Genomic DNA, 15851 nt, shown 5'->3' with positions numbered 1-15851 from the left:
GCCAAGCCTTACCTTGATGCCCCCAATCCTGTGCTCCCCCTTGAACTCCTTGCCGTTTTTCAGCCAGTAGATGGAAGGAGTTGGGTTCCCACCTGCCGGGCAGCGGAAGCGCACGGTGTTGGCAGCAGGAACTGCCAGCAGCTTCTTCTCCATCTTATCTGGCCGGGTCCAGAAGGGGACACCTGGGAAAGAAAAGGCCAAGCTGATCAGACCCGTTCCTGGCATGGAGCACTGTGAGTCCTGTGTCTAGTTCTGGGCCCCTCAGTTTAGGAAAGATGTCGACTTGCTGGAAGGTGTCCAGAGAAGGGCAACAAAGCTGGGGAGGGGTTTGGAGCACAGCCCTGTGAAGAGAGGCTGAGGGAGCTGGGGTTGCTTAGCCTGGAGAAGAGGAGGCTCAGGGCAGACCTTAGTGCTGTCTACAAGTACCTGAAGGGAGGTTGTAGCCAGGTGGGGGTTGGTCTCTTCTCCCAGGCAACCAGCACCAGAACAAGAGGACACAGTCTCAAGCTGTGCCAGGGGAGGTTTAGGCTGGATGTTAGGAAGAAGTTCTTCCCAGAAAGAGAGATTGGCCATTGGAATGTGCTGCCCAGGCAGGTGGTGGAGTCACCATCACTGGAGGTGTTTAGGAAGAGAATGGATGAGGCACTTGGTGCCATGGTTTACTTGATTAGATGGTGTTGGGTGATAGATTGGACTTGATGATCTCAGAGGTCTTTTCCAACCTGGTTAATTCTATTCTATCCTATAAATGGAGGATATCAGCTGGTGAGCAGATACTTTTGAGGAGGCTCTGGTGTGTATGTAGAGTGACAGTTAAACTGCTACCTGCTGCACTGCACATCAACGACACAGAAATGCTTCCCAGCTACATGGCTCTCGGGGCTGTAGAGAGGGTGTTTGCATTTGGGGTTTCTGATGAAAGGTTCATGACCAGGTTCATGTCTTAGTAATGCCGGTATGAATACACAGTAGCTGCTTAGAAGTATCAGGGAGAGTTATCCTAGCATGGTTTGGGTTGGAAGGGACTTTTTACAAGGGCTTCTAGTGGTAGGATGAGGGGCAATGGATCTGAGCTTGAGGAGACTGAGACTGGAGATTAGGAAGAAATTCTTTCCAGTGAGGGTGGTGAGACACTGGAACAGGTTGCCCAGGGAGGCTCGGGATGTTCCCTCCCTGGAGGTGTTCAAGGCCAGGCTGGATGAGGCTTTGAGCAATCTGGGCTACTGCCCAGCTGTCCCTGCCCATGGCAGGGGGATGGAACTAGATGATCTTGAAGGCTCCTTCCGACCCAAACCATAGATTCTATGAATCTATTGTAGTTTCAACCCTCATGCCATGGGCAGGGACACCTTCCACTAGACCACCTTGCTCAAGGTTTCATCCAGCCTGGCCTCGAACACCTCCAGAGAGGGTTCATCCACAACCTCCCTGGGCAAACTGCTCCAGTGCCTCTCTCTCCACCCTCACAGTAAAGAACTTCTTCCTAATTCTTCACTGTAAAGAATTTCTTCCAGATCTGGCTGAGAATCTGGCCTCAGCCTGTGAGAAGACACAGATGTACCTTTGCAATAAGAGCAGCCAAGAAGCATCAACAGCAGAAAGATGTTGGAACTGCAAAAAAAACACATATTGATGGGCCAGCAAGGGAGCAAAGAAAAAGTGTGAGCTGGGAGTGCGCTGGGAGGCTTCCTTCTTGGTGAGCACAAACATAGTGTGGCCTCCTTAAGGGAAAGGAATCAGGGGAAAAAAAAAAAAGCCAACCCCCAGTGCCAAACTGGTTTATCATGTTTATGTTCTTTAAGTACAAGTGATTTTAGTTTGAAAGATTCATGTTGCCTTTGAACAGGCCTAAGTTTGAAAACACCAGTGCTAGCATGAGATAGTTTTTTTCTCCTCTGCCTGGAGGACAGCGAAGCCTCTTGGCTGCCTGACAACCATTACAGATTAACTCCAAATTAAGGCAGCAGCAGCAGCAAACTCATTATGCTGGGAAGAAAGGAAGAGAAAGTTGAAGAAGGGAAAAAAAATAAAAAGGCTCCTCAGCTTTCATTTTCTGCTTAAGGAAACTGCAGAGCTGCACATGGAGCGTTTCTCCTGCCGTGCCAGGGATCGCATCCAGCCCCACCGGCTCCACGCTCCAAAGCAGCATTGAGGCACAAAGCATTTGGGCTGCAAACTAGCCAAGAAGACCAAGGAGTGTAACCAGCATCTCCTCCAGGTGGGAAGGAAGCAGCCACAGAGTACCCATACCCACCCATCACAGAGACCTGTGGGCTTCTGGTCAAGACAAACTTAAGGTGCTGCTCCTGCAAGAACCGCCTTGGAGAACATGAAATTCTTTTCAGTGGTGTTCTATGATAGGACAAGGGGCAGTGGACACAAACGGGAACCCAGGAGGTTCTACCTCAACATGAGGAAACAGTTTTTATGTTGTGTGGGTGTTAGAGCCCTGGAGAAGGCTGCCCAGAGAGGTTCACAGTATTGCTAAGGCTGGAAGAGACCTCAAGGATCATCGAGTCCAACCTGTCACCACAGACCTCATGACTAGACCATGGCACCAAGTGCCACATCCAGTCCCCTCTTGAACACCTCCAGGGATGGTGACTCCACCACCTCCCTGGGCAGCACATTCCAATGGCTAACAACTCTCTCAGTGAAGAACTTTCTCCTCACCTCCAGCCTAAACTTCCCCTGGTGCAGCTTGACACTGTGTCCCCTGTGGGTTGCGGAGTCTCCTTCCAAACCCACCTGGACATTGTGATCCTGGGCAAGCCGCTATGGGTGCCCCTCCTTTAGCAGGGGTGTTGGACTGACTGATCTCCAGAGGTCCCTTCCAACCCCCAGCATGCTGAGATTCTGTGAGACAAGAGAGCAGTGTGCCCAGTGGGACCATCCCCAGCAAATGAAGAGCCTCTGAGATGTAGCTGCTGATATGCAGTTCCTCATGGCCAGGTAGGCTTTACAAGTTCTTCCTTAAGTTCATGTGAAACCTCCTGTTCTACTTTGTGCCCATTGCCCCTTGTCCTGGCACTGGGCACCACTGAGAAGAGTTTGACCCCATGTTCTTCCCCCCATACTTTAGCTTTTGCTGAGCACTCATCAATCCCCTCTGGGGCTGCTCTTCTCCAGGCTCAACAGCCTCAGGGCTCTCAGCTTTTCCTCCTCACAGAGATGCTCCAGGCCCCTCAGCATCTTTGTGGCCCTCAGCTGCCCTCACACTTCTGCAGCCAGATGGTTGGATGTAGCTGCCTCAGTGATGCCATCCCAGGGAGGGAAATCCAGTACTGAGAGGACTTTCATCTGCCCTCGAGCTGCCTTGCACAAGGTGCTGTGATGCCTATCAGAGTTAGCTCCACCTCTCTGAGGGATCTGGTGCTCACCCATGAACCTCACCTTTCACACAACAAAACTGCTGAAGGGCTTTTACTTGCCAGGATGGCACCAGGAGCAAGGCTGGCACAAACAAAAGCAGCAGGAGGAATCCCTGCAACTCCCCTGCTCTTGCAAAATCCTGGCTACAAAACTCTGCTGTAAACTCAGGGCTCATCCAGGGAGAGGCCTCAAATACTACATGAAAATCAGTGGTTTAGGTTGGAAGGGACCTTCAAGATCACCCAGTTCCAACCCCCTGCTATGGGCAGGGACACCTCCTGCTAGACCAGTTTGCTCAAAAGGCTAAATGTGGGCAGAACCAGGGTAACCATCTACCTTCTAACAGCTGAGCTCAGAAAACTGCTAGATCTACACTAAAAAGGGGACTGGTTTAGGAGTGGCTGTGACCCTTCAAGGAAAATGAGGTCTTCATGGTCAATACAGGTGCTGCTATCATGTGTCGATGGTTGGGCTCCATGATCTCAGAGACCTTTTCCAACCAAAACAATTCTGTGATTCTCTGTGTTGGGAAGGCAGAAGCCAAGCAAAGGCTGGGCAGGGAGCAGCAGGAGGGTGAGTTTGGGGTAGTGTAGGGAAGGCCTTAGAGGAGGGAGCTGCAGAGATCATGTTGGGAGACATCTGGTCCTTGGTTTCGGCAGCATGGGGATATTTCCTGGCTGAACATTTCCTTTTGGCAATGCACTCTGATTTCCCAGGGACTGTCCAGGAGGTTAACAGGGCTGCAGGGGAGAGTTCAGGGAAAGGGCAGACAGGAATGGAGGAGTCCCCTTCACTGCTGCTAAGAAGGGCAGAATAACCTGTGTTTGTGTTTGATTAACAGATCTCCCTACAATAGATCTCATCTCATTGCCTGCAAAGATTCACAGAACAGCTGTAGTTGGAAAGGACTTTAAAGAACACCTAGTTCTAAAGAACACCTAGTTCCAACCCCTCTGCCATGGGCAGGGACAGCTTTCACTAGACCAGGTTGCTCAAGACCTCATTCAACCTGGTCTTAAAGACTTCAGACATCAGAGAGGAGCAAGATGGGGCTCAGGAGAGTTTCCTGCAGGGAATATTCTTGGTATGGAGCAAAGGTTTCACAGAATCACAGAACTGTTGAGACTGGAAGAGACCTTTGAGATCAAGTCCAACCACTCACCTTAAGCTCCCAATCCCGCCACTGCCACTAAACCATGTCCCTTGGTGCCACATCCACGCATCTTTTAAACACCTCCAGGGATGGTGACACCACCACCTCCCTGGGCAGCCTGTTCCAGGGCCTGAGAACCCTTTCTGCAAAGCATTTTTTCCTAATACCCAACCTAAACCTCTCCTGGCACAACGTGAGGCCATTTCCTCTCATCCTGTCTCTTGTTGCCTGTGAGAAGAGTCCAACCCCCACCTGGCTCCAAACTCCATTCAGGGAGTTGTAGAGAGCAATGAGGTCTCCCCTCAGCCTCCTATTCTCCAGACTAAGCAACCCCAGGTCTTTCAGCTAGTTCATAAGACTTGTGTCAAGGCCCTTCACCAGCTTTGTTGCTTTTCTCTGGACCAGCTCCAGCATTTCAATGTCCTTCTTGTCGTGAGGCGCCCAAAACTGAACTCTATTCCTACCTCCTGCACGCAGGTAGGATCCACTCCTCCCACCTTCAATTAGAAATAGCTTCATCCTCAAGTGCCCTCCCTCATTTTGGGTGGGTCTCTTCCAGCAGATTTAGGGCCCACCAGCACTAGGCACCTCTGGATTAGCATGCCAAGATTCAGTCAAACTGGAACTGGAAGAAAGTGTCTCCACATTGCAAACGGTGCCTCTGTTCCCACTCTCAGCAGCAGTGAACAACCTCCCCCCTGCTTTTGGGCTGCTGTGCCCCCCAGAGCCCTTCCATTCCCTCTTTTTAAGAGTTGGGGGGAACACCTTGCTGACTTTGTTAACACCTTGCTGACTTTGTTTCAAGCATAGCTCCAGAGAGTTTCAGGAACAAGATAGGAAGAAGGCAGAAAAGAGGAACAATTTCTGGAGCTCCTCTCTCTAAATGAATTCTGAGCCCTGGTTTTGCATTTGCAAGTGTGGAAAAAAAGCCCACAAACAACAAACCAAGGGACCCAGGACCATTATCACCCACCCTTTCCCATCAGCAAGCACTAAACCTATCACCCACTCTTTCCCACCAGCAAACACTTAACCCAGCAGCTCATTTTGCTCCTCAAAGACACCGGCCACCCATCCAACTGGAAGGGCCAATTAAAACCCAAAGGAGGGGGTGAGACTTGGAATAATTAATACAGCCAGGCACTCATTTGGCAATTAGGAGCTGCCCCCAAATTCTGCAGCAGACAGAATCAACCCTAATTGTGTCATTTCCCCAGCTGACACCTCCCAGCACAGAGCCAGCTTTAATTGGAGATTACAGGGGCTCTTTGAAGGGGCTGGGGCTGCCCGGCGGGGGCTCCAAACAAACACATCTCCAGGGGTGGGGAGTGCTGGGGCAGAAGAGCCCTGTGTGAAGAAAAGGGAGCTTGGGGTTTGTTTCAGGGCCAGGAAAACCAGCTGTGGGGAGCAGAGGGACTGGAAAGCCTCTTTCTGCAAAGGAGGATCATGGTTTGTGACAAGGGCAACGATCCGAGGGGCCTCTAGCTCCTCTTTCATCTTTTCTGCTGCCCTTGGGAGAGAATCATTGAATCATTAAGGTTCGAAAAGCCCTTTAAGATCACCAGGTCCAACCACCAACCCTGCACCACCACGTCCCCAGGTGCCACATCCACATGATTTTTTAACACCTCCAGGCTGCTCAAAAGGGTTGTGGAGTCTCAAGGCATTCAAAAACCTGCCTGGAAGTTTTACTCTAGGTGACCCTGCTCTAGCAAGGGGGTTGGACTAGATCATAGTATCATGGAACTGTCGAGGCTGGAAGAGACCTTTGACACCATCAAACCCAACTGCTCCCTTGGGCTCACAATTCCACCACTGCTGCTAAAACTCTGCCTCTAAACCATGTCCCTAAGCACCACATTCACAAGTCTTTTAAATCCCTCCAGTGAGGGTGACAATGATCTTCAGAGGTCCCTTCCAACCCATGCCATTCTGTGATTCTTTTTTGCCACAGGAGATGGAGGACACAGCTCTTCAGGCTCTCCATAGGACTGGCCACACCTGTGTGTCCACCTGCCCAGGGTGGTCCTGCAGCCCCTATCCCTGGTGGAATGTCCCAGCTGTGGTGGTGCTGGAGTTAACAACACAGCTCCTCAGACTCAAGAGAAGGTGAAGTGGAGGGTTTGGCATCAAACAAAGCAACATAAGGCACACCCATGTCACACCACACCATGAGGTTCCACGTGAAGCTAATCAACCACTTTAAAGCAGGAGCTTTAAAGCTTTTTCTAGGGAGACCTTTCAGCAAAGCCACTCATTACCTCCAGGGCTAAAAAAAGAGGCAGCCTTGAAGTCAAGAAGACTCAGAGTGCAGGCTATAAATAAATACACTCAGTGAAACCTCTGTTTGCCTTTTCAGTGAAGGAAAACGTGTCCTGCCCCACAACCCAGCTGATGTTTTGTGATACCTGTTGCTAAGAGATGGAGTTTACTACAAACCACACTACAAAGAAAAATACAGAATCATGTTAACAGTGCTCATCAGAAGCTGCACTGCAGCAGGAACAAATCCTGGCCAAACCTGACCTTACTCAGGCCTCAGCAAGCATCAAGGAGCCCTCAGCACCTCTGCAAAGGTCCTTGCCATTTCACAGCATCTGGCCCTTAATTCACAGAACCACAGAATGGCTTGGCTTGGAAAGGACCTTCAAGATCATCCAGTTCCAACCCCTGCCATGGGAAGGGACACCTAGACCAGGTTGCTCAAGGTCTCACCCAACCTGGCCTTGAACACATTCAGGGAGGGGGTAACCAAAACCTCCCTGGGCAACCTGTTCCAGTGTCTCACCACCCTCACTGGGAAAGAATTTATTCCTAATCTCCAGTCTAAATCTGTCCTCCTCAAGCTTCAATCCATTCCCCCTCACCCTATCCCTGCAAGCCCTTGCAAAAAATCCTTCCCCAGTTTTCCTGTAGTCTCCCTTCAGGTGCTGGAATTAGAAGCCATTAGAAAACCACCAACTGCTGCTGTTGGATCTCCTGGCACTGTGACTGACCATTCCTGTCCACACACTGCACAGCACAGCTGCATGAACTTACTACAGTGGCAGACCTTGTTTAAAGAGTCCTGCATGTTCGATGCTATGGGCAGGAGACATTTTCCAGCCACGCTGAACTGGTGCCAAGGTGCAGAGCTGAGTGACTGGGAGCTCAAATGCAAGCTGTTTATTTATTAAAGGCACCTAGGCACAGGCAGCTTGCTTTGCAGAGAGAGGACAATAAAAGCCAACACTGCTGCCTCCAAAGCACATCATGATCTTGATCAGCACTACTGCACTTAAGAGGAGGCTCAGGGGAGACCTTACTGCTCCCTACAACTACCTGAAGGGAGGTTGTAGGCAGGAGGGGGTTGGTCTCTTCTCCCAGGCAACCAGCACCAGAACAAGAGGACACAGTCTCAAGCTGCACCAGGGGAAGTTTAGGCTGGAGGTGAGGAGAAAGTTCTTCACTGAGAGAGTTGTTAGCCATTGGAATGTGCTGCCCAGGGAGGTGGTGGAGTCACCATCCCTGGAGGTGTTCAAGAGAGGACTGGATGCGGCACTTTGTGCCATGGTTTAGTAGTCATGAGGTGTTGGGTGACAGGTTGGACTTGATGATCTCTGAGGTCTTTTCCAACCTTGTTGATTCTATGATTCCAAGGAAACAAGGACTGGGATTGAAAGAGGTTCAGAGTAAAAGCACCCAGAAGGTCTGTCCTGGGGCTCCCATCCCCACATGAGCAAATGAAAAAAGCAAAGCCAAAGAGGTTAGACTCATAGAATTGGTTTGGTTGGAAAAGACCTCTAGGGTCATCAAATCCAGCCATAAACCTAAGACCACCACTGGCTGCTGCTGCTTATGGCATCAGTAAGTTTGGCCATTAATGAATGTAAATGTTATGCTCTGACTCCAGCTGAGATAAGGACCAGAATCAGACCAGCTGGAAATAAAGCAGGCCAAGGTTTGCAGTGGTGGAAAGCTGGTGTGGCATCAGTGCAGTCAAAACCAGATGGAATAGCATCAGTGCAGTCACAAAAACCCCCAATATGGTGAGTTGGGCTGGAGTTAAGTGCAAGAGAATTTCTAACCCTAACTCCTCAAGCCAGATCTGCAGAATGAAGTCTCCACAAGGGAAAATTCCACTTCTGTTCCTGTAGGAGCAAGACCACTCTGGCAGCTATTTCTAAGTTAGATCAGCACCATCACAGGACCATCCTAAGGTCACCAACTTCAACACAGAGAAAGAGCTGCTGTCTGATCAGGTGAGCATCTGGATTCACAGAGTGCATCAGGTTGGAAGGGACCCTCCAAGGCCATCTTGTCCAACCCCCCCGCAGCCAGCAGAGACACCTCCAACTAGATCAGGCTGCCCAGGGCAAAATCAAGTCTGACCTGGAATGTCTCCAAGAATGGGGCCATAACCACATCCCTGGGCAACCTGTTCCAGTGCTCCACCGCTCTCATAGTAAAGAATTTCCTCCTAACGTCCAACCTAAACCTACCCTGCTCCAGTTTCAAACCATTGCCCCTCATCCTAACAATGAGCTGCTCCACTTGGGAGCCACATCTCTTTGAAAGAAAATTCCCCTGTATCCCCAAAAAGCAAATTACCTGTATCTTCTGACTCATCATCATCATCTTCATCATCACCTGATGAAGGCGAATCTAGGAGAAGGAGGAGAAAGATTAGGAAAGGGAGAGGATGGCACATGAGTTTACCAGGCTGGACAAGGCTGGTGGGCACCATGGTATGAAGATGTGTCAGTGAGGGAGGATGTGCAGCTCCACCAGCCCAACCCTCCCATGCTGCTGTGTCAAGGACAATGGCCCAGGAGCTTTCTGAACTGAGTGGGAGGTGTCATGAGTTTGGCAGTGCTCTGCCACCAGAACGTGGGCCCCAGCACCAAATGATTCTCCCTGTGTGAAGTGCTCTTCTCATAAACACAATAGAATTCCCCAAGGGAAGGGTCTCTTTGCAGAACAAGCTCACCTCTGATTATTTTTTCTCCTCTAGCATTCCCTCTGAAGACTTTTTCCTTCACCAAGCCCCAGGACAGCTCAGCTTTTCTAACTCACTTCCCTCTGTTTTCCTTTAACTCCACACATCCCCCAGCCCCATCTGTCCCCAGGAACTCCTTGCTCAACCACCCAGACCAATGCTTTCAAACTCCTCCTTGCAATCAGACCATCAACATAGCTGCTCCATGAACCAATTCCCCCCTTTACATCCCTCCTCCAGAGGCACCTCCAGGCTGTCACTGAATACAGGCTCCAGGTGTGCATGTTCCATCTGTATCTCCCCAAAACAGCTCCACTGTTTCTCTTTGCATGGGGGAAGAAGGCAAAGGCACAGAAAGACAAGGAGAAGGAAAAGGGAGAGGAACAACAAACAGAACTCCGCAGAACCTGGAAGGACTTTCCACCATCTGCAGGAATAAGGAACAAAGGAACCTTCTCCCTGCTTTCCAGCACAGTGGCATATTGTGCTTTGCACCTTCTCTTTGGCACAGTCTCAAGTAAGACTCCAAGCCATGTATCTAACTGCAAATCCACAGCTGAGGTCCTGCTGGCAGCAGAGCTAGGGAAATGCCATGGGGCTTGCTCCAAGTGAGTGGGGTGTTTAGGTGTTTTGGCTGAACCAGCAAGTTCACTCAAGTCCTGGCAAAGGCAGAACCTGAGCCAAATGCCCACCAGCATCAATGGAGAAGCCAACACATTCTCAGCCCTGCATGCTCAGGTTTGGTTACCCATATATTAACATCTGATTAGAGTTTACTTTGGGTTTCTAACAAACTAATCACAACCAGAAAGGCAGAATCCATTTTAAAACCAATTCAAAACCAGCTCCACAAGACTGAGGGAAGAGTCTTTGCCCTTGTGCTTGCGTTTCAGGCAAGAGACGCAGCTTCAGTTTTATGAGTCGTGGAATCATAGTCATTAAGGTTGGAAAAGACCTCTAAGATCAAGCCCAACACCTCCATGACCACTAGACCATGCCACATCTGCTGGTTTCTTGAACACCTCCAGGGATGGTGACTCCCTGGGCAGCCTCTTCCAATCCCTGACCACTCTTGCAGCAAAGAAATTCTTCCTCATATCCACCCTAAACCTCCCCTGGTGCAGTTTGAGGCTATCTCCTCTTGTCCTGTCAGTAGTTTCTTGGGAGAACAGACCAACACCAGCCTCACTTCAACCTCCTGTCCCTGTTTACTGCAGGGGGATTGGACTAGGTGACCTTTAAAAGTCCCTTGCAAGCCAATGCGTTGTCTGATTCTCTGGCTCTAACCGTAGTGCTCCCTTTAAGATGTGGGAACACAAACCCCCAACCTCTGACAGCGATCTCACCTTGGCAGTGCCATGCCCAGTGATCAGGACTCACCACAAAGAGCTATCTGAGCACCCCATCTTGCCACCTAAAGCAGGGCTTCAAAGCTGGAAAACAAGTGCTGCTGACAGCTAAAACGGAGCCTCCCCCATTACCAGCACTCTGGGCTAATAGAATCAAAGCCTCATAATGCTGTCAGAAAGCAGGTTCAGGTTACTCGCTGGTTCCTAAGCTGTTATTAGCTATTATTAGTGCAGGAGAAGAAAAACACAGGGGCTTGAACTTTTCAAAAGTGGGGGATTATCAGCCCTTTCCACCATTAAAAACAATTTCTCACTTTCCAAACTTTTGGGGGCTGGCAGCTGTTTCATTTGAGCGTGTCACCAGCTGCCCTCTTCTGCTTCCCTGCTGCCCCTTGAACTCAAAAGCATTTTAATGTCACTTAAAAAAAAAGAAAAAGGAGAGGAAAAAAATAAAGAGGGGGAGAGAGAAAGGTTCCTAACAATCTTAGATAGCTCCAATCATCCTACCTAGTTAAAGAAAGTTTTTCAAGGGCCAAATACTCCTTTAACCATTTAATTGCTCTGACCTTGAAGCATTCACAGCAATCTCCAGTACTGCTGAATGAAAAGCAGATGTTGGTGAGCTCCCTGAAACGAGCTTTTATTCTCAGGATGGCTTGATTCTCTCACTCACACAAAATCCTATCCCACAGAATCACAGAAGCACTCAGGTTGGAAAAGACCCCCAGCATCACCAAGTCCAACCCAGAACCCTACTCTGCAAGGTTCACCCCTAAACCGTATCCCCAAGCACCACATCCAAACCATCTTTAAGCACTTCCAGGGTTGGTGAGCCCAGCACCTCCCTGGGCAGCACACCCCAATGCCTGACCACTCTTGCTGTGAAAAATGTTTCCTACTGTCCAGCTTAAACCTGGCTTGAGGCCATTCCCTCTTGTTCTAGCTCTAATTACCTGTAAGATGAGACCAGCACCAGCCTCTCCACAATGTCCTTTCAGGTAGCTGTAGAGAGCAATGAGGTCTCCCCTCAGCCTCCTCTTTTTCACACTAACCATCCCCAGCTCTTTTGGTTGCTCTTCATGACATTTATTCTCCAGGCCCTTCAAAGCTTCATTGTCCTCCTCTGCACTGGCTCCAGCACCTCTCTTGTATTGAGGTGCCCAAAACTGGACACAATACTCAAGGTGTGACCTCACCAGAGCCTCCAATACAGTCAGTTCTTGAGATCTCCCCCTACTCAAATTTGGATCTGATGCCCATGTACTAGGAGCAGAGAACTGCTCATGGTGGACTTGTACAGTCCTCCTGCTGGAAGAATTCTCTCTCCTCTACTTTTCTTTGCAACTCCTGCACTTGTGCCTGAGAATAAAAAGTCCATCTTGCGCTCATAGTCTTCGTACTCACACTGGAGAGACCACAGGGCTCATTGTGGCATGGACTGGTTCTGTTTAGCTGTAGGAGAGTTCAGCTCTGCCAGCTAAACCCATTGGCTCCTCTTCAGCCCAGGAGGGTCCTGGCTTCACACAGCCTGCTGTCAGCAGCAAGCCCCCTCCCCCCACACAGATGGGCAGGACAACAACCCCAAAAGAAAAACCTCTGGGTTGAGATCAAGAGTTCACTGAGATGATAGCTATACAATTACCTCAGCAGAAGCTGTGGGGGCTTTTATTTGTTTATGGAGCTTAATATTGGCCTGTCAAAATCATGTTTGGCTTTGTCAATAAATTGTTTAATACCCAAGAGTAGTGGAGCATCCTGAAAGTGGCCATGTCAAGCATCTAGCCATCACTAGAAGTCAACAATTCATGTGTGAATACTATCTCAATCTCCATTCTTTCTCAAGAACACTGCTCTCACCCTCTGCCTCTTTTCCACCCCATTTTCCCCTCATATCCCAGAGCACCTGGGCTCTATTGTGGTCTCCTCCCATCCCAGGTGTGGCCACTTGGCCCTCCCCACCCACTCCCCTTTTTATTCCTGCCAGGAAAGGCAGAAGCCCTAAGCTGAGCCCATCTGGGCTGGAGGATCCTCCTCTCATCTCTGGTGAGTGCCCCTGGTGCACACTGGGTGATGGTGGTGGTGACAACAAAGGCCGGGGGGCCTGGTGGCCCCCCGGTTGTTAGGGCCAAAATTGATGACTACTCCAATCTCCCCCACGGGTGCTGGCTGGGTTTCCTTACTGGGGCTGAGCTCCTCTGGGTGGTATCTTGGCTAGTTGAGGGTCTTGTCCCCAGCTCTGGGATGGGTGCAAAAGTGGTGGTTTGGAGCAGGAGCTGTTTATGGAATTATTGCTTCTTTTGCTTTAAACAAGCAGCAGCACTTCCATTTCTCTAGTGCTGAGTAAGGCACATGGGGGCTTGTTCCCAGAAGTCCCACGGGCCCTGGGGCAAAGTATTTCTGGTAACTTAAGCAGGAGCTCTTACAAAGTCACACCTACCTAACAGAATTATTCCTCCTACTTATTACAGATTCATGGTCTATGACTCAAAGCATTTGGACTCCTGTGCACATAGTCTGGGGCCTTTCCAACCCCCTCCACCACAGCCACTCTCTCATGCTTAAGGCTTATTATGTTTGCACTTAGAGTGACCCAAGAAAACAGCAGGTGGGAGAAAACAACTCTGTCCTATGCTTCTGAGTGTGAACTTCCTAGCTATCCCAAAACAGGTAGGGAGCTCATTTCTAGCACCAGAAAGCCCTTTAAAGGGTGGATGTGATTTACAATCACCAACATCTCTGAGCTTGGTTTTCAGGCAGAACCCTTTACTTTTTTGAGGGAACTCAACTTCTGGAAGCAAGAACCTGCTGTTTGGGGATGCTTGAAGAGTAGATTTAGATTAAATGTTAGAGACAAGTTTTTTTTAACCATGAGAGTAGTGGAACACCAGAACAAGTTGCTCAGGGAGGTTGTGGATGTGCCTTCCCTGGAGGTGCTCAAGGTCAGGTTGGATGAAGCCTTGAATAACCTGGGCTAGTGGGAGGTGTCCCTGCCCATGGCAGAGGAACTGGATGATCTTTCAGGTCCCTTCCAACCCAAACCATTCTAGGATTTGAAGAAACAAACTTGTGATAAGCAGAGCAAAGGGAAGAGATTCATCAGCCACAAGAAGGAAACACTTCTCAGGATCCTCTAGGTTTTCCTTGCAGTTCTGCCACTGGTTCATCACAAAGTGGCAAAAAGTCATTTAACCTCCCTGAGCCACAGGGACAAAGACACCAGAGGCACATGTAATTTGAGTGGAAAGGGATATCTGGGGCTGAATCTGACCAACACCATTTCTGAGTCTCTCTCAGTACTTGCATCAAGCTTCACCAGTTGTGTGGAGACACAAGAGCTCTTCCTCGGTTAGCCTAACAACTGCCAGGAGTTAGCAGGCAGGTGAAGACCTACCAAGCAGAGATGACCAACACAGAGCACCAGCTGTGCTGAACATGTGATGAAGCAAAAAACAAACCCAGCACCATGATGTCACCCACCTGTGACTCTGACTGTGAAGTTTCCCAGGACCTCGTTGGAATGCCTTGGCTTGCAACTGTACAGCCCCGAGTCATCGTATGACACATTGATTATCCTCAACAGTTTTTGTCCAATGTGAGTTCTGTTGGTAGGTGCAATCCCAATACCATCTTTAAACCAGAAAACTGACACAGAAGAGCCTTGGGTGTTGCAGGAAAGTTCAATGGTATCTCCACTTCCAAACACCATCTCTTCCAGAAAGGCGGTCTCGCTCCTCAAGTATTCTGCAAAGGGAGGAAAGAAAGGGCAATGAGTAAATAAGAACACTTCAAAAGGAAATGTCTTACAGTTGCTCTACTGAGGCTTCCATGTGCCCAGAGTTCAGCCTTGCCTGACCCAGGCACAGGCAGTAAAGCAGGAAGACAGCTGCACACACTGCAGCCAAGTCTCTGGCTGATCTACAAGGATGGCTTCAACCCTACAGAGACCAAAACATGACCACCCCACCAGGTGGATCACCACAAACAGCACAGACTTCTATGCAGGGTCATTGCAACACCCAGTGCTGTGTTGAGGGGGTGATCTGGCAGAAATAAGCATGTGCTGAGGAGTTCAGTTTAGTCTCTGGACCTAGACTGGATAGTAGGAAAAGCTTCATCCCTGAAAGAGTGGTCAAGCATTAGAGGAGGCTGCCCAGGGAGGTGGTGTTTCTGTTGCCAGTCAGGCTCCAAAGGACCCCTGCTCCCAAAGGAAACTCTCAGATAGGATCCAACTGATATCAGCACCTTCAAATCCACAGCAGACACAGGTCTAAATTACTGGGGACTTAACTCCTGATAGGGTTATAGCAGCCCACTCCATCACCTGCAGAGCTGGGATCAATGTGCCTCAGCTTTGATGGGCTCTGAAGAGAGGAGGAGGCAATCTAGGTGGTGAACTCAACCATTTGTTAGTTGAGTCAAAGCAGTAATGAGCCAAGAATCACCAAGAGACACTTCTGATGGAGATCAACACTTGCAGCACCATCACTGCTGCTCATAGCAAACACTCCAGGGAGAGAGACAATTTCTGAGCTGTTCAGAGGAGCGAAAAAAGCAGCAACTAGCTGGGAAGCACCTTCCACAACAAGGAGCAGCTGGCCCAGCAATGCCAAAATGCTTTTGTATGCATTCACTTATAAGGATAAGATACTTCATCTCCAGAGCTGCTTGGCTCATCCCAGCAATAACTCACTTTCTGGGTGGTTCACAGCTCCAAGAGCTGAACTGTGTCACTATTTCCATCAGATGTCTGCTCCTCTTGCACATCAACTCTGCTTTCTGGCTGAGCCTGGAAATGTTTTATTTTGGGTTTGATGCAGGCAGCCCTCAAGAACTGCAGGAGGACATGCAGTTATGGAATCATTGCCCTGCTCTGCACCCACTCCAGCACCTCAGTGTCTTCTTGGTAGCAAGGGGCACAAAACTGAACCCACTACTCAAGGTGTGGCCTCATCAGTGCCCAGTACAGGGAGACGATCCCTGCTTTTCTGGCCACACCAGG

At 49.6% G+C, this 15851-nt stretch overlaps 1 protein-coding gene across 7 annotated transcripts in view; it reads right to left on the bottom strand.

The window, feature by feature from the left end:
* Nucleotides 1–15851, bottom strand: part of FGFR3 (fibroblast growth factor receptor 3) — a 64615-nt gene that overhangs the window by 27908 nt on the left and 20856 nt on the right. For all 7 annotated transcript variants that reach the window (XM_068149572.1, XM_068149574.1, XM_068149575.1 and 4 more), the window contains exons 3-5: nucleotides 14330–14593; nucleotides 9116–9169; nucleotides 13–182 (exon numbers count right to left, since the gene is read on the bottom strand). In XM_068149572.1, the coding sequence (XP_068005673.1) occupies nucleotides 13–182; nucleotides 9116–9169; nucleotides 14330–14593 (488 nt within the window). The remainder of the gene's footprint in view (nucleotides 1–12; nucleotides 183–9115; nucleotides 9170–14329; nucleotides 14594–15851) is intronic.

Source organism: Melanerpes formicivorus, unplaced genomic scaffold (assembly GCF_026170545.1).
Source record: "Melanerpes formicivorus ecotype bairdi unplaced genomic scaffold, bMelFor1.0.p_v2 SCAF_18, whole genome shotgun sequence".
Classification (NCBI taxonomy): Eukaryota; Metazoa; Chordata; class Aves; order Piciformes; family Picidae; genus Melanerpes; species Melanerpes formicivorus.
This window is presented reverse-complemented; position numbering and strand designations above follow the sequence as displayed.